General features: G+C 37.7%; 1 protein-coding gene across 7 annotated transcripts in view; it reads right to left on the reverse strand.

The window, feature by feature from the left end:
• Positions 1–24,070, reverse strand: part of CCSER2 (coiled-coil serine rich protein 2) — a 61,485-nt gene that overhangs the window by 19,687 nt on the left and 17,728 nt on the right. For all 7 annotated transcript variants that reach the window (XM_036385276.1, XM_036385273.2, XM_036385274.2 and 4 more), the window contains 6 exons: positions 14,526–14,616; positions 11,366–11,528; positions 10,571–10,757; positions 4,498–4,581; positions 3,629–3,715; positions 2,061–2,159 (listed from right to left, as the gene is read on the reverse strand). In XM_036385276.1, the coding sequence (XP_036241169.1) occupies positions 2,061–2,159; positions 3,629–3,715; positions 4,498–4,581; positions 10,571–10,757; positions 11,366–11,528; positions 14,526–14,616 (711 nt within the window). The remainder of the gene's footprint in view (positions 1–2,060; positions 2,160–3,628; positions 3,716–4,497; positions 4,582–10,570; positions 10,758–11,365; positions 11,529–14,525; positions 14,617–24,070) is intronic.

Consider the following 24,070-nt stretch of genomic DNA (forward strand, 5'->3'; position numbering starts at 1 on the left):
GCTGATTGTGTCTCCTTTCTATTACAAGAGATGTTTTTTGTTATTAGATTCAAATCAAAAACTATTTTATACATTTATATGTCTATTAAGCCATGCAAGGAAACATCCAAATGCATGTTAGCAGAGGAAGCATGAAACCAGAAATTTGAGGTCTGACCATTAGAACTGAAATTTGGCTGCACCAGCCAGACCACTGTCCTCCTTGGAGAAATCCCATTACAGAGTTCCTGCTTCTGTTGGCTGAAAGAAAGCCTGCAACTTACAAATATGCACATGAAGACATTGAAAAAGAACTAAAAACATGCCCAAAACATTCTGCCCAAAACTTCCCAGCTATTAAAAGGTCCTGAAAAGCAGCACAGTTTCAAAATTTGTTAACACTTCATGAATTTTTCTAAGTCCTTTATCAGTTTCATGAGAAACTTTGCACATGGATAAAAATACCAATAAGTTTGGATTGTGTGTGCAATGATCAGATACCTAGGAATATGTATGGGTATCATATACACATATCCACACACCCAACCATGAATACAGCAGAGGCTCCTTTAGTTCTTCTTAAAGGTACTGTCCCTTAACCCAAACTTCCTCCAAAAGTCTTTTTGAACAAAACTACAATATAACTTTAAATGTATACTGGCCAACCTGACCCAAACCAGACAACTGTGCTGACTGACTCCTTGCGCTTGAGACAGCAACTCAAATTCCCCATCTTCTCCAGTATCTCTGTCTTATCAATTAACACCACAAGTTGCACAGACTAAAACTCCTGTAGGTAACAACTAACTTTCCATGACTATTAATCTTGACTCTGAAGCCATGTGATAAATGAGCTAGGAAAAAAGGAAGATGGAAACAAAAGCTACTAACCTTGTGACAGCATCAATGCACAAAGACATCCCATAAACAGCACACACAGGAAATTAAATTGGGAAAAAGAAACAATGCAAGGGCTCACAAGCTCCAAAGTAAAAGGAGAAGAAACACATGGGGTGAACCAAGAGGCTACATGTACATGGGGGAGCAGAGGCGTCAAAGCAAACCAAAAGCTACTTAAGTTATAACCTTTTGACAGCCTCTTATGAAGCAAGAAAGAGGATGGAAAACATGGGTAAAGCTGTTTGCCAGTAACTGGTGAACACAGTGTGGTGCTGCTTCTGCCCCATAGTGCCATATATTTAAAAGAGCAATTTTAGAAGGATAACAGGGGTGATTAATCTTTATTACAAGCTTACATCAAGTAACTCAATGTAGGATAGAAACAAAGAAACAAAAAAAAAATCAAACCCATTTTTAACCTTGAATAAAATGTCCTAGGTTTTCTAGCTAGAGCAGTAGCTTCAAGATCCAAATGCTATTTGGTGGTGACTAACAAAAGCTTTGTTTGGCAAAGGTAATTTCTTATGATTATATAATATCAAATATGTTGTCCCTCCCCCCCATCTGAAATAGTCTATTGGTGTTTAATGAAGAACATAAATTTTACATAGTGAAAACAAATGTGATCCATGCAACAACATATGGGAATGAAGATGTCTTTTGTCAAAGTGATTTTCACACAATTATTTTTTAATGATTCAAGTTATTAACATGAATTATAAAAAAATAAACAATATTAACTTTTGTTTTTATACTTCTGCAGCAAAATTTAGAATATACTGTTTCTTTTCCTCAACAAATATGAAAACATCAACATTGAAAATTTGACCAGGAAAAAACCCAAAGAGATACTTTGAAGTCAGGATATAAGAAAATCTCTTAAGTATGACTAGATATACAGGATTGACTTGGATTTACTGTAACTTAAATACTGCAAAGGGTGATTATTTAAAGAGAAGATTTCTAGAGTTTAATTATTTATTTTGAAATAAATGTTTGTAATATTTGTTTACATAACAGGGCTGCAAAAGAATGCAAGGGTTGCACAGCAGGAAGGACTTCACTCACACACAGTACAGAATCTCTTGAACAGGGCTGAGTTGTGTGAGAGCCAAGGTTATAGAAGTGGGAAATGAAAGGCAGAAAGAGGTACCCGAGCATGAAGGGCCCACTTTACTCACAGAACTCCTCCTCCAGGAGGTTTGTGTGAATTTATCGGCACGCGCGCGCACTGCCCCTGGAGGCTTTTGACTGTCCTTCTGGCAGTTACATCTAGTGGCCTTAATCACCCCCAAAAAGAGAAAAACAAACAAGAATTAGTTAGAAATTAACCAAGTGAGCTGTTGAAAAGCACAGTCAAGGCCCAGTGTTCAAATATCAAGCATGACTTGACTGTAGAGCACAATATGATTAAACTGCAGAAACTGCTATTTACAGTGCTGCACAACTGCTGCTTTTCCCAAAGGATACTGAGAAGTAATCCAGAATAAATACTGACTTTCGGAAAAAGTTTTTCCACTTCAATTTCTGAAGCACTGAGTTCTTCAAGTCATCTTTCAGTCGTTACAAATGTAAGTTTTACCCATCTCTACAGCAGAGTTCCTCAGCTGCAGCAGGTACAGGTTAGTCCAGCAATTCAGTACACGACCAAGCAGTGAAGGAGAAACTTCCTTCAAGGAATTTTGGCTGACTGTTAAGAGCGAGACTAAGTGTACCCAAAACCCAACACTTACTGCTAAATGCTAACAAACAAGCTAATTTGGTTTGGTATTCTGTGATCTGGGATTCTGCTGTTTAAACAGCAGAGCAAAGGCCAAACCTTCATCTTTCAGTTTTGTTTTAGAGGGATCGTTCCCAAGCCAGAGAGGGAGAGGATGAAGGCCACAGCTCAGTTTTACTGCACACACCTACAAAAGCACATGTTTAACATTTCATTAGAGCTTATGGTCACACAGGTACTGTCTCCACCTATGAAAAACATATATGGTGTGCACGTCTTGGCATCTCATCTACCCTGCCTGTGAGATCTTGATGTGGCTTAAAAATGTGTGCCTGTTTTACAAGAATGGTCACAGCAGGCGAATTTAACAAAACCAAATGCAAAGATATGCATGGAAATCCAAACTCAGAACAAGAGCAAAAAGGTAAAAGGCACATGTAACTTTTGTTCAAGGCTTTGTGCTCCCCTGAACCTAATTTATGATGAAGTGACCCCATAACTTGTTCCTAGTTGGCAGATTTAATCTGAATATTCAACTTGTTTTGTATTGTTTCCTTAAAAAACAATCAACTTAGAATACTAAGCTTAATTCTAAGTTAGCTTTCAATTCTATGGTGTAATTCTTTATTAAGTAGAGGAAGAAAAAAAAAAACAGTAACAAAAACTTCAAGGAGAATGATAGGCCCAATACTCGTGCATTTTTTAAATACTTCACGTGTAGCCTTATCTTTTCCTCACCGTTTTTTCTAAGCAGCTTCTAGAATTTTATGTTCAAAACTGTTTTGGAAATTAAATACTTTCAACAGCATTACAAACATCCTTGCTTAGTGCCACACAAAATCATGACCAGATTATGGAATTAAAGATCCCAGGAGTACAACTGGGAACGCAAACCTACCTTTGTTACAGTGAAAGTGCAGGGAAAAAAAATAGCTAAGGTCTCTTAAAGCCTTCATCAGTACTGCCTATTGAAGTTGTACTCTGCAGTACACACCTGGGACTTGGCTAAACATTTTAGATTATACTTACAAGCTGCTGCTCTAGTTGGTTGATTGTTTCATCCTTTTTCCTCAGTTCATCTTTAAGCTGCCTGATCTCGTTCAGCAGATCATCCATCTGCAACAGAACAGTGGTTTTGTGTAAGGACTGCATGATCTAAGGAACACCTCTACAGGACATGAGAGATCAGACATGCCTGCAGGAATGGCAGTGACACATGCTTTCCTCCTCCTAGTCACACAGAGAGAGGGGCTGCAGGCTTAAAGAATGTTAAAGAATGAAGAAACTTGACTAAAAGTCCCTTTAAGAGTCCAAATTCAGCTGACCCACTAAATTTCCAGGGTAAGTAGATCAGCTGCATTTTTGAAGCAGTAATTCATCTGTTGTGCAAACAAGTGACATTATGCAGATGAAAATGTCTAGTCAGCAAACACTACCTAGAGTCCTCTTTATCAACAACAGAAATTACTGAACTCAGAACAAACATTAGACTTTAAGTGTTCTTCAACTTTATGAAGTATTTATAGCCTTGTTATATTTCCAGTAAGCAATGTTTCCCTCCTATAAATACAGAATTAGTGATCTTTGTATAGTGATTTTACAGTAAGAGTCAAGTAATGCTACAAAACCTTACCAACACAGAAAACACAATATCACAAGTCTCCAACTAGAAAAGATTATTCTATTTGCAATACCTACTGTGACTTCTTTGGCCTTTAATACCCATTCTAAAAAAACAGTAAACTTGCCACTGACTTTGTGGGGTTCACCTAGGTTAGCATTTAAACAAAGAAAGAAGCAAGAAGCAGTACTTCAGTAACATACAAGCTTTGGGTGTGTTTTGCAAATATAAACAGGTTTGCATCTCCTATTCCTTAGAGTCAATCAATGTAATTTACCTTAAAAGTTGACTCAGGTTCTTGTGGTTCTGGACTTGATGGAACTGAGACTGTGATGTCCTGGAGTGACACATTTTCATCATTCTACCAGGGGACAAAGACAAGAGTACAAGTTTGAATCACTTGTTGAAACATCAAGTTTCCTTTTTTCCCTCCTCAGGAAAGCCACCCTTGCTGCAGCCTGTGTACAATGCCCAGGTGATGCCCAGGCTACAGACACCTGCATTTCATTTCTATAACTTGACAGAACTTATACCTCAGTTTTTGGTGCTGTTTTGGTTTGGATGCTTTTGGGGTTTTTTTGTTTCTTGGGCTTTTACATAAATTGACAGTTAATTTTGACAACAGTCAAGTTTACACTGTCCAGTACTCAGTTGTCATCAGTTTTCAAGTAGCTGCTTGTCCCTTCCAGGCCCATGGCCAGCAAATGAAAGACTGATGAAGCAGCAGTTTACACACCATGTTACAGAGAAGTTCTACCAGAGTGCTTTGAAATAATTTGCATAGTAATACCATAAAACACAAACATTAGTTCAAAACATTTGTAAAATGCTAGATGAAAAGTGAAGCAATTAGAATCCTAGGATTACTTTCAGTTTTACAAATTATTTTTTGCATATTTATATTGCATTTTATATTTATTGCATTTTATACACAATATTTATTTATATTTTAAATTTATATATTTTATTGTACTTTATATTTATCTTATATCCCCCAATTAAAAAGTTTCACCAACATTTTATTTTAAGCACTGATTCAAACAAATACACTCAGAAGTGAAGTCACAGATGGTCACAGTTACAACTGTGAAAGAGTCATCATGGGAATGGGAAAAAATAAAAAACAAGACAAACTATTTCAAGCAAAAGTATCTCACATGACTTTTCAAAGCTCTGTACCTCCAATATAGCTTTTACTGCTATTAAAACGCAGGGAAGTGGAGCAGTAAGACATTCCACAACAGCAGATTAAGGGCTGATTGCAAAGAAGGTTAGTATGTCACACACTCCCTGGTGATTTAAATCAGTACTCCAGGCCTGTGCTCCACCTGACCCATTCACCAGCAAAGCAGGGACAAAGGTCATTGCAGCAATTCCCTCAGTACATAGGGAGAGAACACAGCACAACTGGAAAAGAAACAGTTCTAACTCTATCACTAGGAACTCAAGCCTCCATTTGAACACATGCTAGGATTAATCTAAGAAATATGCCTTCTTGTGCTTTTTGTTTCTTTGTCATTACACTGCTAAAATGAAACAGGGGAAATCAGCAAAATAGAGCCATCCCTGTACAAAAAAAGATATTAGAATTACCAAAAAGATGACAGAATTAGCAAAGAAAATGCACCTGGTTATATGCATACGCTATTTTTGGTAGGCTAGAAATAACACTAAGAAGTATACCAAGATACCATCAAATTTGGAAACTTGGAGAGAATATCTGCTTTCAATCTTTTGGTGAAGATGCAATAAACTTTATTAAGCTATCACCACATTGCATATCACACTACAACAGGAAATACAGAAAACTGCTACTGATAACATTCTTACAGTAACAGAACATATTATTTATTTTGGTAAATCACTTACCCAGAGCAGTGGCAAGTTTATCAGGGTCTACTGAATTTTTACCAAGGTCTAGGTTTTGATTCCCAATTCCAAGCTTTATTCAGTACAAATCACTGATCTGAACAGACTCCTTTGCTAAAGGCATTTCGATAATGATGTGAGCAGAAGCTGAGTTAAGTGTTCATCAAGCAGAGGGTGCTATTCACCTGCTGCCTGCCTGGCATTCTGAGTGCAGTTTATCCAGGCCACGTCCATCTCACTGCCACTGTCAAACCCTGTCACAGCAACAGTCTGACAGTGAAACAACAGCTTAAACCTAAAATTTGCCAATTTGATTTGCTACTGTTTGTTCATCTCCTTTGGTTCTGTTTCTTTCAAGCACAATTAAGTCACTGAGGTGAACTATTTTGTGGCTAGTAAAAAATAATAATTGTAGAGGCAATTTATACAACTTAATGCATGACACAAAAACATCTTTTTATTTTGTAACTCTGTTTCTTTCTCAACTTCAGGCTTCTCATAAACAAAAATGAATCTCTCCTGTGGATCTCACCAGATACAAAAAAAAAGAACACAATGAATATGTATTTCAAAGATATACAAGTGACTTACTGATCTAAAGCCTCAGCAAAATGTACTGATGCATTTAACAAATCTGCACTACATGGTTCACATTTTCATTCACACCTCTTCATACAAATGGGCCATATCTGATAAGCTACAGTGAAGAGCTGTGCTTGAAAAATAGAATTTCATTTCCATTCATGAAAGATAAGTTGAAATGAAACATTTTTTATAAAACCTGCCTCCCACAGAAAAAGAGAGCTTCACAGATCTCACAGTTCTGTGAACTACTTCGTGTTTCAGTCCTCCCTACAGGAACAGCAAGTGCAAGCGATGCAACCAAGTTGCATTGGGTTACTACAGAGGATGGTCAATCCTTGCAAAGATCAAAGGCCCAAGGGCAACAAAAACAGAAAACCTTTATTTAAAACAGTATTAACACATTAGCCTCCACCCAGAGCAGCAAGTTTATGAAATTAATTGAGGAGGAGGAAGAAACTGTTAAGATTAGAAGAAAACTTATTTCTTAATAAGCATGCAAATGAAGTACCTTAGTCAATGTTTAAGAGGTATTAACATTTACATGTCAATTATTACTAGAATTAGACTTCCAAAACATTTTCTTCTTACAATACAAAGCTAGCACTCCAGTTAAGCGTTAAAGAGAGAACAGTCTCCAGCAGTACACCTCTCTGCAAATATGGCTGCATTTAGTACAAGAACAAGCCACATTTTTCACTCCATGTAGGTTGTTTTACATCACATTACTGAGAAGTCAGAGAAGGTTAGACTCACTACTGTGAAAATCTTCTAAGCTCTGTATGAGAGAGACTCCTATTGCTGATTTCACTGTCTGAAGGCACAGGAAGATGGCAGTGAGTGAGGAGTAAGCAGCCAGCACGTGTTCCTGCTCACACAGAGCTCAGCCAAGGCTCTGTTGCTCAAAGAACTATTTCTTTTTCCAAGCTGAACTGGGAATGCAGCACCAACCCCACACTGCTGCAGCTAGGTTGCTAGCAATACTCCAGCTAATTTATACCCAGTCACAGCAATGAATCCATACAGCACATTAAATCTCCCCAGGAATCTGCTAGCTATACATTCATTACGTGCTGTGCTCTACACTAAGTCATGCTACAGCTGATTAGATAATTGTATAAAACTGAATGTAATTGCTAACTCTTCCTATTTTACTGTAACTGTTCCTCTCGGACTTTGAGCCCAAGTCCTGACTACAGCTCTATTTATACCTATCCAAATTAAATTTTATTGCTGAATGTCACAACTGGAGAAAGGCAACACATACATTTAAACTTGTAATACTGGTCGGGCTAATAGAAGAACTTCTGATTTCATAATAAAACTGGAGTTTGAAAACAATTGACTTTGTACAATTTTTTATATTTTGCAAGAAGCTGCTTGTGATCCAGTCCTAGTTCAGAATGCTAAAGTTCACTATTGGTTTTCAAAACTGTATTTCTGTTCAAGAACTAAAGAAGAATTGTAGTATTTTTACTCATTCCTGTTAGTATGAAGCATGACGTTTACAGTAAAGGCTTAACACTTCAATATAATGAAAATATATTTCATACAAGTTCTGCCCTAATTGTTTAGCAATTTAGGTAGTAAAGGTCTGAAGTTTCCCCCTCTGTAGCAGACTAATTTACTTTTACATTACTATTCATGTTCTTTGATTAAAAGATTGGATTATACACAGGAGAGTAGAATAAACATTCAGAAGTCCAGTGAAGAGTTTTGGAAGCAGTGAGTCAAAACAGGGTTGGTATAGGTCAGGAAAATACAGTCAAGTATGCCTGACAAAGTGTGAAGGGAAGAATAATACCTGTTACTCACTGTTACAGGGAAGAAGGATCAGGCACTTGTCAAGACCAGGAGCAAATTTTGAAAAACTGACATATTAAGAGTAACTGCTTCATTCTGTGCATTTAAGTTCTTTTAAAAAAGTTAATCTGAGCTACTTGAGGCAAAGTTTTTATTCTGCAACCTGGCTATTATAAACTAGATCAAGATTTTACACATGATACTCTGCAGGGCCATACATTACTTGGCTATAATGTGCAGGCCTTTACACCCTGAACCACACACACAGTTCATCCGTCAAGCTGCCAAATTGTTAAAGACATTATGTTAATTATTGACAATTATGTTAAAGACATTAGAAGTCCTAGATAAAGGTTCCTTGCCACCTATGTATTAATGCCTGGGGCTGTTGGGGGTCACAGTTTATGCAGCCCACCACTCAGACATTAGTTCTAAGAACACCCCTTCCCCTTCTGGCACTGCATCATTTTTGTTACAATTGTTTTTCCCCCTGACCAAATCAGGAATACATCTCAGCACAGGAAGAAAATGCTGTCATTTCTAAAAGGCACAATCACACCCATGAATTAGCCTCAAGGTTGATTTGCTTTTTGTTCTGTTGTTTTTTGTTTTAGTGCCTGACTTTTAATGTATTTTCATTACATTATCCTATTAGAAAAGAACAGCAATGAATCTGGTATTAAAAGACAATATCACACACTTTACAATGCTCATCTGTGTATGCCTCCAAAGAAAGCCTCATGGACTGTTCTTTATTATGGTAACAAAGAAATTTTTGTAGCTGAAATGCCACACTTCTGCTGAGTCATCCAGCAGTTTACCAACTCCCACAACTTGCCAAGTTTTGAGGTACATTAAAAAAGCTCCTTAAAAGCTTATGACAATTTCATAACATAGGAAGGGTAAATTTGAACACTTCCAATAGAGATGATGCAGCAGGATTTGTTAAGCTTCTTGTCAAAACATAAAGCTGAAAAGAATGAGGAAAACAAAGCCTTAAGAAAAAGCTAGTAACATTGACATGCTGAATGCAAGTTTGATCAGTGGGATCAATTTTAATATTTTATTTTTTTTAACTCCCAGATTTTTTGAATCTTATTGGATAAAAGCTGGCATTCACATGTGCTGATTTTTTTTTTAATTTGACATTTCCTCAGAGAAGAAAATCTGTGAATAAATTAGTAAATAAATATTACTTGTCAATAAAATGGTGAAGAAATATTAAAAATTTTAGTATCTAGCATGTTTTGTAGTCAGTAAAGTGCTGACAAGGCAGAAAAGGCACTACTGCAAACAGCAATAAAAGGTATAATCACTTTCTGGAACATAGTAACTCAATGTACAAATGAAATGCCAATATCCTAATAAGGCCAAAAAGTACATAAGCCCACCTAGGCCCAGTGCCCAGTTTATTTAATGCCTTAGTCCCTGTGTGTAAGAGTCTTAATGAGACATGTGGGACTCTAGGAGGCTCTTCAAAATGCAGTTTATTACATCTAAGATGTTACAGCAGTCAAGGGTCGTGGGTGACAGAGCCTATGCCTACAGCTGTCAGCTCCATCTGCAGGCAAGCTTACAGACTTTTAGTTTAAGTTACAAATACATTATATACTTTGCTGAGCATCTCAATACAGTAGAACTAATCTATACTTTAACTTTTCTCTATAGCTAATCATAACTACTGTAATTACTATATTCATATTATTCTCTAATCACTGAAAGTTAGTACATTACAATTTAAGCTAGAAGTTGTTTTTCAGTTTTCTTGCAGTAGAAAATTCTGAGAACTTTTTTCTTCTTGCAACATTTGCTGACTTGTTTGCCTGTGCTATCTTTCTGTTTAGTAAAAACATCTTGTTTGAAGTGAGTTTATCTTTTGTTCTAAGTCATAAAACCCCCTTCTAACTAATATACTCTTTGCCTGTTTAGTTATCCAGTAAGACTGGCTCAACAATTCTTTTCTTCTATATTAACACTTGCTTCTATCTCCATTCTTCATTCAGATTCTACGTTCAAAAACCTTTCTGCTAAGCACACCCATCTGTGAGACTTTCTTGCCAAACTCTGATGCTTGCCAGCAGCTGTGGAGAGCTCACCTGGTGCAGCAGCCTCTTGAGGCGGAGGAGCTGTGTTTTGACAGCGGTGCAGTCCTGCACCATGTGCCGCAGGGTCATCTCGTCCAGCATCACCGTGTTCTCCGCCAGCGCCCGCGGCGCCGCGCAGCCGCCGCCCGCCCCGCAGCTCTCCAGCACACCCACGCCAGGCTCCAGGTAGCTTGAACCCCTAAAAACCCAAAACAAACACACAGAGGTGACAAACTGGAGCTACACAGCGGTTGGTAAAAAGGAAAGTTATGCAATGTGGGCTATACTTACGTATTGTGGCACACAGCAGAAAATAAATTAATAAATCAGAAAATGTCAATGCTATTTCACTAAAATACAGAGTTTTCCTTTCCACTCCCAGAGTCCACTCAGACTATAAAGCACAGTGCCCTAAAACCAGTTACTTCAGCAGAATTTCTATAAACTGTCATTCAACCCTTTAAGGACTAAAAAGTTACATTGACTTTACCAAAAAATTAAACTGCAAAAAGCTGCTCAAAGTTTAGTAAAGTAGTAAAACATTGCAGCGGTTTTCCATGGAACACATAAGCTATTTTAATCAACATGTATAATATTGTATCAACACGAGCAACAAGTACTTGGACTGAAAACAGAAGCATAAGTTTTGAAAAGAATTTGTTACAACCCTCAGTGGTGCTTCCACTCAGACATACTATTCAGAAAATGTTGTACTTGTACTCAGTATCACTTGAGATCCCTTAGTGCCAAAAAGGAATTGCTCACTGGTGCTTTAAATGTTTGTGAGGATATAGAAAAGTGCTTTACCTGTTCAAATCATTTTTACCATGGATATAATGGTCAGTATGGCCAAGATGATAGTGCTCCTGTGTATTCCATCGCTGTTGTGGTGCTCTTTTCCAGAATCCCTCTTGATGCTGTCTCGCATTTCTGTCTTGTCTCTCATAGCGGCTCATATTTTCACATTCCTCTACAGAGAGCATAATGGTAAAAAAAAATCATAAGACTTGTTCCCAGGACATTGCAAATAAAATATTAACTATGTGCTGGTAACAGATGAAGTGTAAAGTCTGTGGGGCTTGTTTTGGTTTTTGTTAACTGATCCAAAACAGTATGCATTTTACAAGTGTCAAGTGGACTTCTGCAACAATGTCACATTTTTATTAAAACATAAACTTGTTACAAGAAAAAGAGCAACCTGTAGCAGAAACTGAAGAATCCAGCTTTAACAGTATTTCCACTCTAACAGAAAATCATTTGAAGTAGGTAGAGATTATAGAAGAAAATAAATTTAAAAAATAACAATTTCCTGTCTCTCTTACTGATGGTATCTCCAGGCCTTTAACAAGTTCTAACAATGCACAAACACAGAAAGGCAACATTGCGAAAAAAGGCCAGGATTGCATTGCAAGAACAGCTTCGTTACTTAAAATACAGATATACCTCCTTCTATTCACATGGCTTGGTTTTCAGATTCAGAGACATTAAATCTGTATTTAACTGGACAGCCAGCATGATTTAAAACAAGGAAACCAAACAAGCTCTTTAAAACACCAACTTCTGCAAAGCCACAGGAATTCCACAAACGTCTTAAGGGAACAAACGCTAAATTTGGCAACAGCCCGGAAACGACTGAGAGAAAGCCAAAACAACTTCTACCCAGGAGTCAGACCCGGCAAAAACAGTCCTAAAGTGCTATTGTGCCACCACACCTGGCCCTTCACTTACCCAAGGAGCTTTCCCTCACATTGTCAGTGCTTTCCTGGCAGCAGCTGCACGCAGGGGAGCAGCGTTTGCCCCCCGAGCCCTGCTGCGCACGCGGCTCCGAACGGGCCCTGCTTCCCGCTGGGTTCCCAGCCTGCGTGGGGCTGCGAGCCAGCCCGGCGTCACCCTGTGATTTACACGGCCCTCCTCACTCCCTGCATGCTTGTGCAGCTACCACTGCTGCTAAAAATAGTGGCCAAGCAGCATCCCAGGCTCCAAAGTGAAACCAGGAGAGTTTCTGAGGACCTGGAAAGTCTTAAAAGGCTGTTGTCAGTGAAGTCACACATAATTATGGAAAAAGTGTTGGTAAAAAGTGCTGTCAAACATTACTAGAACAAGTACTCACACCTCCAGTTTAGTTTTTATCACCTAGCAAATAACCAAAAAATTGCATAATAAAATAAACTTATTCACCTTAACTAACAACATTTATTTTCCTTTAGCAGTGTCTTTCTACAGCTCCTAACATATGAAAATTAATAACAAAATAAGCGCTCAGTAAGTTTACAAGCAATTATGATTTTCAGCTTAGGAAAAGTAAATACTGAGACACTGAGTAAAGACAGGTGGAGGTTAACCAAGAAGTTGTTTTGCTTTTTGAAGTGATCATGTTTACATAAGGGAAAACCTGGAGGTGGCTTTTGAATTCTTATTTTCAGATCCTCTTTGCTGAAAATACAGAATTTTCAAGATAAGAAGCAGAGATACCCTATTTATGCCAGGCTAATTTTATAGGGAAACCCAACCTCTAAAAAAATGTCAAAAGTGGCAGTAATTAGATTTTAATGTTTTTGTGGTAAACATTTACCTTTATAAACATGCCCTTCTAGCAGTTTTCAAATTAATAATTTGTAATGGAATTACTGATGCAAATGCAGTGTGTGTTTCATATAAACAAGGAAACTTAGGAGAAACTGATCTACCCTTTAAAATTGTTTCTTAGTTTTTCCCCAACAGAATTAAATTACTCCCACTGAAAGAATATGCCTTAGGCTTGCATTGTTACCCATTCTGGAAAATGAGTAAAAAAGTAAAAATCTCCTACCTGTCAGGGTTGAAAAGTTGCATACTTGCAATGTTCTCAATCATTTCACACAAGCACTTTGAACAACTCATTCTGAGATTTATAAGATTATGTACTGCACTTCACACATGCACAACATTAGAATACAATTTGTCACCATCATCATAGATGGAAAACTCTGCTTTATTTATTGCAAATTTGGCTTCATATCTAATATACACACAGGAGTCTTCATCCAGATAACTCAGAGGTGCTCTCAACAACCCCTGAATTTACTTCAGCAAGCAGGTGAATGTTACACAAAATAAGTAAAGCCCTCTTCCTTTCAGGGCCTGTTTGCACTGGGTAGGGCCTGACAGTGCTCCACATTCAGTGTTTCTGTATTTGAAGACAGACTGCCCTCCACTGAACTTGCAGGTAAAACTAATACCCATATTCACATAGCAACAGCTCATAATAACAACGGTACTCATCAGTCCCGTGAGTAGCTCAAGAATAAACAAAGCCTCAAACCTTTCCAGTCTGAGATTTGGGAAAGTGCAGCCATAATTTTCTTTACCAAGTTCATTGTATTCTGAATTTGTCCTATTTCAGGGGCATCTAGGTACCTCTACCTTCTCTGTGAAAAGTCTGCCAGCACCCTCACTGAACACAAGAGTGCATAAAATACAATTTGAAAACATAGATCTTAAATTTTACATCTTCTGCTATCCTGAAGTGTATGTATATCTATTAGGAGATATTGTCATTTTGTAGAAGAAAACAATTATTTATCTCAAAGAATTACCCTGTCATTCACCAAAGCTAAAAAAAAAAAATACTGTCCCAGCATTTTCAAATATAGCTGAATGATGAGACTGAAGGGCTAACTTAAAAATTTGAAATTTATTCTATAGAAATAATCCTAAGGAAAAAAACAGTATGAAACAAGGTTGCATTTTTATTCAAGGTAGTACACTTCTATATTCAGAATTTCTCAAATATAAGAGTTGTATTTGGGAAAACAGAAATATCTCCCTTCCTGTATTTCACAAAAGAAAGAGTTGCTACTTTAAAAAAAACACCCCAACTTGAAGAGTGCATTAACTTATTAAGCCAAGAGTCAGAAGAAAGCAAGTCAAAAGTCTCTTAAGGCCATGATCCAGTTTCACAGTGAGACTGCCTGGCTGCCTTACTCACCTTTGTCACGAGGTGGGTCCTCAGGCAGGTCCACATCAAGCATGAGATCATCATCTTCAAGATCACATGAATCAAGATTATTCAAGATATCCTGCAAGAAAGGAAAAGTGAGATATAGCTGGTTCCACAATACTTCATACACCCTACTGTCACAAAAAGCTTTGTTACACTTTTATTGTGCACACATTCAATGTTACCAGCAGCCTCCTCCCCTCAGGGAAGATCAGCCCTATTTGAGACCATCTATACAAAGAACAATCATCACACCTCTGCTAATACAACACAGTAACAGTGCTAGATGAAACAAAGATGTATTAAAACATTTTTCGGCCTGATGCCTATGGAACATTCCAAAGACTTTTTTATTCATTAATATCCTGCTTTCTCAGCAGTTGGGAGCATTTTGAAACTCAACAACTTTGTTTACTTGGAATTCAAAATCAGCTTTGTGAAGAGATGATGTTAATTCCTCTTATTTCAGCTCTCATATTATCACAAATCATTGAAAGGAAGTGAGAGAAACCTATGTTATCTTGACTTTTTGGGACAACAAAGATTCAAACATTGTATTATGAGCACCAAACTCTGCTTCTTTTTGCCTTTCAGATTGTGGTTCATATAAAGCTGTTCCTGAAGGGACTAATAAACCATCAGATTGCATGAGTATGCTAATGGCACAAGAAAAATGTTATTTAGTGCTAAATGAATTATACATACTAAATATAGCCAGGTATATTAAAGGACTGCAATGAGGGCAAGCCCAGTCAGTGTTTTAAAAACAGAGACTGACCTCTCTTGCTTTAAGAATACCAAGAGGAGGAGGAAGTGAGGAGGTCAGGGCCGTGGAACACCCAGCTCATGGCTCAGTCACACACTGCCAGTGCTGCTGGAAGCCACAGCAGCCTGGGCAGAGAGCCCAGACACCCTTTCACTCCAGCACTCCAAGGAAACTAAACCCATTAACACCAGGTGCCTGTCACACACGGCAGGCCTGAGCAAGCTCCTAGGGGTATCCAGCTCCAGCTCCTGAGTCCCAGTCAAAGTCATGCCTTTAAGGCCTGAGACCAGACTCAGGCACCACACATTGGCCTCTTTCCTAACAGCAGAAATACAGATTTTTCTTAGGTTTACTGGCTACTCCTAGACGTGATGCCTGGCACCAATACTGTATAATTTACCAAATATTAAATCAAATAAGTGTTTTATAATTATTTCTCATAGTAAATTGATCATGAACTACTTACATAAATACTGGCATACAAGCTATGAACACACTGCCCAACAATATTCCCTAGCAAAGCCACCACTTTGCTGGCTGTCATTTGTTAGATTTGCTTTGTCACAGATGCACAGGTGAAAAGGAAGAACATTAACAGGCATTTGTCTGAAATGTTGCTCCAGCTGTTCTTCAGCAGCCTTCCTACAGCACTCACAAAGCACTACTGTATTTTATTATAAATGCTGACAAGAGCTAAGTATATTTTAAGATTTTTGCGGGGATTTGGGTTGTGACACAGGACATTAAACATCTTGCATTTCTGCAGGGCAAGTTATTTACTGACTTAGGAGGGAGAGTGTGATATGAAAATAGTTACTATGCACTTTGTAAAACATGAGCAATACAAAAGAAAGATGAATACTTGAGACAAAACCACCTGCTTTTGTCATATTTCAAAGTCCTATCTGAATTGCTTTGTCCACAAATAACATTCTATGCATTTACAACAAAAATCAGGAAAACCCACACAGCAAGACATTGGAAATAATAATAAATCCAACGATGAAAAAGCTTCACAAAAAAATGGAAGCCATTTAAATGAAACATGGATTTAATATTTGGGACAACAAAATGCCTGTATATTTTTGCTAATTTTGCTTCCATTTATTCAGGAACCAGGAGTTTTTAAACTAATGCATATTTTTTCAAACAATTCTGCAAAATACAGGCATGCTTGAGAGGCAATTTCAGTTTGCTAGTTGATAAATTATTTCTATGCCATGCTTTCATCTTCCAAATTAGTGTGAACAAGCATTATTTTTTCCTACTGCAAGAACTTTAATGAGCATGACAAATAAAATGGAAATAGTGGCCACAAACACAAAAAGTGGAAAAGCTTTGCCATCAGTGTGCAAATGCATTTAAAAATGCACAATATAAAAGCACAATATGCCAGAATTTTCACTAGTAAACCTAGATAAGCCACTTTACTATCTTTGAATGAGAACTTTGGAAGTGTAATGGTGTCATAGAAGGTCAGTATTTGAGATTCCAGACATACTTTCCTGTCAACAGCACTCTTCATTATGCTTCCCTAATTACACATTCTTCACCACACTGAGGAAAGGAAACTCCATGCTACAAAAAAAAACCCCACAACTGCAAATACCAAGACTTTGTAATCACTGGGCCATGTGTGAATGCACTTTGAGCATTTCCCCCTGTGAGCTACTTGGGAAACACAATATACAAAGAGGTGTCAGCAATGTCATCCTGAAATAGCCATAAGATAAAGTACAAGTTTCATCAGCACATTAGTGCATGTAAAAAAATAAAATTTAGATACTCCCACTATTATTCTTTCTACTGCATAAGAAACTGCAGGTAATTACATGGGAATAACATAGTTAATAATGTGTGCTTAACAGCAATTAGCATCATGAAGTGATTCAGGGCAATGAGCTCAAACAGAACAGGAAATAAAGAAATTCTTTCCAAGTGTATCAGCTCCAACCCTAGAGAATATTACATGTTCCAGCAATTATTACAAGTCACAGAAAAAGAATCATCCCATTCTATTTGTATAGGTGAAAAGAGTAATGTGTATTAAAAGGGGTATGATTTTCACAAGGCTGATTCAGCACTAGATTTTCAAGCTGGTACAACCTAGGAAGAGATTGAGTTTGGGACTGTGAAATCCCAGGTCCAACTACAGTGCTGTCCCCAAGCTCTCTCTCCACAAAGCTTTTCCACTGGACACAGGCAGCAGTGCTTTGCTGGCTTCCTGCAATAGAACAGGGAAAGCAGGAGGTGAGACAGGTCAGCTGTGAGTCCTGCTGTAAGAGCTGAGGAACTCGAGCACCCCAGTGCAGGGAGCCCTCATACTGCACAAGGAGAAGGGAAAGGGCTAAAAGGGCAAGGCACACCACATGTGACATACCACTCTCAGCAAGTTCATTTCCATATTCTGCAAATCCTTTCTGGAGTGGTTGTCCTCAGATGCTGTGTTTTACCACAGGTTCAGCAAGCACACACAACACAACAGCTCACCCACCACAGCTTGGGATTTAACCCAATTTGTTGGAGGCATGGAGCCCAGCAGCCCTTTCTGGAGAGGCATACAACATCAAGACCTCTGCTTTGAAGGCTGGGGAACTCTATGCAGAAGAGCTGCTTTTGCTGATGCAAAACTTCCGACGTCATTATGAAGTTCACCATAATGAACTGGAGTGCAAAATATTCTTCTCAAAAAGTTCAGTTTCCAAAAATTCCTCATGCAACATACATCATAAGCTTTTTCTTAAACTGAAGAGTGCTATTTTTCAGTCACAACCAATCTGAGTTCAATTTAGCTTAACAGCTGAACCTAGGTAAGAGGTCTGATTCTCAGCTTTCCCACTTCTTGCACTAAGTATTGTAAGATTATAATACAACCACAGTAAAGCACAAAGTGCCCAAAATAGAAGACAGATATATATCTGCATTTTCTCCCTATTTAACATAAAAATGTTGACAGTGAAAGTTTATAACACAATGTATATTACAGTGCAATTAAAAAAAAAATGAAGCCAGGCATTGAGGTTAGTGCAGAAATGCAAAGCCTTCAACTAATTTCAGAGAGCATTACCAGAATTGAGAAGAGCCTGAGCTCCAAGTACCTAAGCCAGTTTATGATACTCTGCAGGAAAAGCAATTGCTTTGAGGGAGTCATGAACTGGTGGTGAGCATTAGGAACAACATTTTACCTGTTTCCATAACTCACAATCTCAGACCTCACTTGTTTAGGAAGCAGACAGCTAAGGAAAAATAACTAATTGTTTTTATCACTGATTTAGTGACTTAGGTCTTGCTTTTGATGATGCTGAAAAAAGACCACAGTAGAAGATAAGTGTGAGTAAAGGGAAAGAACTACAGGAGAATCAGGCCAAAAAGCTCAAGTGAAGCATTTGAGAGCAGCACCAGCACTGAAACTAAGAAACCATCATTTCAGGTACTTGAGGACTGAAAAAAAGGAAGTGGCTTTTAAAAATAGACAGAAAACAGACTGAGTAAATCAGTCATCTGAAGGGCAGCTAAAGATTAACTGCCAAAGTCAAACACGAGGCAAGGCTGACACAAGAAAAGAAGGAAACCTCCAGGGTCTTTTTCAATGCTATTTTCAGCATTTGACAATATCTGAGATAGAGATAAAAAAAGAAATAGGAAGCCTCCAAAAAGGCAATGTTATATAGGAACTGAACAGAACTCTTAAGTGAAGGCAGAAAACACAGGCAGAGGAAAAGCACATAGTGTACTATAGGGCTGAAGAGAGAAACCCACTGTAAATGAAGGCCTGAAAACAAAGAAAACCACCCAGGGAAGAGGTGGGATAGAACTCTGCAGGTTACCAAAGACAGGATAGGAAAGGAGTACACATTGAAGATAAGTAGGCCAAGCAGCCAAACAAGTACTTTGTAATTTTGTCCATGCTCTGTAACCGAAGGTTGCTGTGGCAACACATGTAACAACAACTTGGTTTGGAAAATCCAAAACATTTTTGGTTTAACTGTTAAGTAGAACGGTCTTAAAGATTTACTGTTCTTGAAAACATTTTTATAGAGACATTGTATGTTCTACTTAGGTACACTGAAGGTATAGAGGAATTCATTATTAGTTTAAATTATTACATGTTGTATCTAAAGCATCTGTACTTGCTGGGGTTTTAATTTTCTTTTAAATATATAAAATGAGATGTCAGACTGTGTAAAAAAATCTGAAATTCAGTAACACAATGAAAGAAGAGAAAGAGGAAAACCAGAAATATTAGCCATTCTGTTGAGACTCGACCAATTCATAAGCAACAGCACTTTCAAGCACACAGCCCAAGCAACACCCACTGCCACATGCAGCATTCCTTGACTGCCATCTAGCCTCCAGCAATGAGGAAAGCTGAAAGGCGGAAGCATTGTAACCATCCTTCTATAGAATTCCAGCAAAATTTAAAAAGATTTTCTATTTTTGGGTTTCTATTGGTTGTTTTTGTTTTTTTTTTAATAGGCTGGTGCTTTTAAATAGAGAGGTTTCTGTTTACTTTTAATCACAGAAAGCAGTCAGCAGTGAGCATAAATAGTGACAGAGGAAGAGCAGGGGAGGAGGAGAAGCAGTTCTTCCTACTCACTGCTTCCAGTCTGTTTGCACAAAAAGGCTACCAACACCAGAGGTTCAGCATTGCTTTTACAGTTTATCTAACCAACAATGGAGCATTTTACCCTATTAAGCAATGTGTAATTGCTACAGCTACTCTTAACTGGCAGAAATGATTGCGAATGATTGTCATTCCACTGACTTGCACTTGTATTAAATGTATAATGTTTGGTTTAAGGAAAATATAGATGCCTCAAATAATTCCCAGCTGAGAAAGGAACCAAACAACCTCAGAGGAACAGCATGGGCATGGCTGTACCAGGAGCTCAGTTGTTCCCTCTGAGCAAGAGTTTTAATTCTACCCTAAGAGACTTTGGGAGTAACCTGACTATGACACGTTACACAGCATTACTGGGTTCTATTCTTACACAGCCAGCTTAATATAGCTTAATATACTTGTTTCTAATTAAAACCAAAACAATCCTCAAATATCTGCAAGCTACTTTGGGTGATTCTATTTTGACCAATCTCTCCATGAGCTGCTCACAACATGGGAAGTGTTCCCTCACTTCCTGCACTACTGCAGAAGTGTGTTTATGCCACATCATCCTGATGCATTTCCACAGCGTCAGCCAAGGGCACAAAAACTCAGAGCCAGCTCACACGTGGACATGCAGAGTTACCAGCTCATACACAAAACATCCCTTACAAGCCTAGGAAATGAACCCAGTGCTAACTTCTACCAGTGTTTGCCCTCATATTTCACACACCACCACAGCAGCTGCCACACTCTCTCCACAGCACAAACCCAAAGGTGTAATTAATGGATGCCACGAACAGAACACGTCAGTAAAAGTGAAGTTGCCTTCCTTGGTTTTTCCAGCCAAAACAGCCTGAGAAGATCTACTGTGTCAGTTCTGAAGGAAGCAGCTCTCAAAGGCATATAAGCTTTCCCAAAGGAAAAAAGGTAATTTGCCATAAAAGGATGTTCACCAAATGTCATGTCTCTCACACCAGCATCACAAGAGGTTTGTGCACTGTAATAAAGTCATATTACCTCCTAATAATGTTTGACAGAAGGGACACTATATAACACAGGACAGACACAAGTGCCATCTCATTAAGTTATTCTGTTTCTCACCACCTCTCCTTGCTGCTACAGTTAAACTAAGCAGTTAAAGACTGGAGCAGAGGTAGGACAGTAGATGGTGGCTATTTTCCCTCTAAAATCAGTCTCTAATGTAATGACATTTCCTTCTCTGCCATCAGCAGAAAACTGCCTGCCAGCAAACCCCACCACAGGAATGGCTGAGGAGCTGTCAGAACACACTGAAATGAGTTTGTGCCCTTAGCTCTGTATTGACAAGCAACAATACAGACTGAATTCTTCATAGCAGTTGCAGTTTTCTACTAAAAACTTAACAGTGAAATATTACTCAAGGATGTTCTCCCATTACTTCAGTATATTCACAAATATTATCTGTTCATAATGAAGATTAAAGACAAAAAGATGACACTGATTTTGAGGCTTTGAAATCAGAACCAAGCTGTCTAGTGGTTTTCCAAACATACATTTTTAGGCATAGGCTTCTTAGAAATTAAGAAGGTAAAAAACAATTGCCACAGATTTCTGTACTTATATTATTGGAAAAATGAAAACTATGAAGTTAGAACAGTACAATTTAAGTAAATCTGAATAATTTTTATCAGATTCTGGAACATGACATGAAGATATTGTAACAAAATAACCTGGAACTTAGACATGAATTTAGGAGCCTAAACAGAGGTTACCAACTACAGCAACTTCCAATAGGCAGCTTCCAATGAAAAACAGCTGTCAAGGCTGACATGTGTATTAGAATCCAATCCCACAATCACTATATATATATATATATATATATATACACACACACACACACACACCTGAGCAGGAAGTTTGATCACAGAAATGGCAGCTTCCCAGACAATGTATTTCCAATAAATGTATCCGTATCCCAAGTAATAAATTCACACATTGTTTGCCATTCTCTAGAATGCATCAGTAAAAGCTAAAACCTCATGTGCTACTGTGATATCTCTTGCCAAGAGATAAGATTGGCCTAACCCAAAAGCCAGGCTTTCAGGTAAAGGAGGGTGAAGGACCAACAAATTCAATCTGTCAGCTACTTCAAAATCCAAATCACCCCAACATAAGTATATAACAAGATTTCCTAAGACTAGAACAATTACACTTCATTAAATAATTATACCACAAGAATAATGCCTTCTCTCTCTATCCAACTTCACAAACCTCACTAGAGTATTGAGCATCTTATAGTGTCATCAGTTCTCACTGTATCACATTCACTAGCGAAAAAAAATTTAAAAATCTCTAACCATATACAAAACTGGAAGTGTGTATTTATTAATGCCATAATGAATTTTAGTCAAAATGCACTGACTGAGGTGAAATCACCCTTTGCTTTCAGGTACAGAACAAACTCAGACACTTCTTAAAGAAGTGCTAAACTGAAGTACACAAATTACTTTCAGGAAGCATCATGGAAGCACAAAATGCAATTCATTCTCTTTATTAACTTTACCTTTTGTATTCTAAGAGAGGAGGAAATGCATTAAGTCAACACTGCTCATTTGAGTACAGCCTGTCAAGAAATATTTTAATGCTCTTCTCTGCTTTGAGTAAGACCTTCGTTGTTCTTTGAAAGATGTAAGGAGAAAAAAGAACTGAATTTCAACCGGCTCATTAGATGAAAGGCTTTTAATGTGTGCTTCTTGTACCTAGCTTGCACCTGAAGGACTCATTTAATGACTACTCTTTTAGAAAGTTCTAGCAAAAAAAGAAAAGTTTGTGTTGAGAAAAGATTACATACTTTTTACATAGTCTTAAGCTTACTTGCACTTTTATTTTCATTATAGCTGTAACCAAACATCACAAAGTTTATAAAGCCCAGCTTCTCAAAGAACAAGAATTAGTGTTTTGGCATTAACCTCCTGAAAAGAAAGTTCAGCTAAAGAAAGGAAGATGGGTAGAAGGCAATATCAAGAAAGTATAATAAATGGAGATAAATAAAATAAAATAATAAAGGAAATAAATGTATTAGAACTACACACATTACAAGTCTGAATTCATGTTAATAAATTACTCATTCAAGAAATCAGACTGGCAATTTAAACCTTACTACAGAGTCATTTTGAGAAGTGAATTATTTAAAAAATTAAGGTAATCAGCACTAAATTACTTGTAAATAACTACTGAAATAAATTAATAACTGAACTAAACAACTCTATTTTAGCAAGTTCATTTTCTACTAAGAAGTAGAGCATATTCCACTGAGCACCAATGCTTCAGGAACCAGAAAGCATTTTGCCCAGTCTCAAAAACTAATTCAGAATTGCCCTTGCCCAAGTTACAGTCACAAAGGGGAAAAAATATAACAAAGAACAACAACAAAAATCTTACATTTCAAAAAATTGCCTGGAAGAGAAATGGATGAGAAAAATGTAACTATTTTATACTGTGGCTAAAATTCTGGCCATGTGTCAAACTGATTCATTCCAGTGAGATCCAGATTTCATCCCAAGAGCAATTAAATTCTCAGCAAAGCAGTTAAAACCCATCTGTCTCCTCAAGCCAGATTTCAATTATTATTCCATAATCCTATGCCTTATAATTACATTGATGTTCACTCTGCACATACCCAAAAATACTGGCTTTATTTACTTCAGGAAAAATGAACCCAGTGCAAAGATTCACATTGCTACTGGAGCCTACAGGAAAAAGAGTCAATCTGACAGTACAGGGAACACTCTGAAAGCTTCCTGTCCAAACCTATTGGCCCAAATGAAATTGCTTGAAAAGAAATGAAAAAAAAAACCCAAATCACATAGCAAAAACCTCTCTCGAGAATATTACAGAAAGGAGCCAAAATTATTGGAATGCTTTCAGTTTAAAGTTTTACTTCTTGCAGACTTTGAGCACTAGAATATTGTAGCAGCTTTATAACAAGCAGATACCTCAGAACAAGTGCAGCTGTACTACCTATCCTTCTCAATGTAAATCAGGACTTGCACTTGCCAAAAACATTCAAAGCTTCACTCTGAACAAACACACATTAAAGCTTCTGTTTCTCATGCATCTACTTAATGTGCTGGAGATGAGAAAACACCTCAAACCTTGCTACAGCAAGAGAGGGCAAGCAAAGGA

This window comes from Molothrus ater, chromosome 8 (genome assembly GCF_012460135.2).
Source record: "Molothrus ater isolate BHLD 08-10-18 breed brown headed cowbird chromosome 8, BPBGC_Mater_1.1, whole genome shotgun sequence".
Classification (NCBI taxonomy): domain Eukaryota; kingdom Metazoa; phylum Chordata; class Aves; order Passeriformes; family Icteridae; genus Molothrus; species Molothrus ater.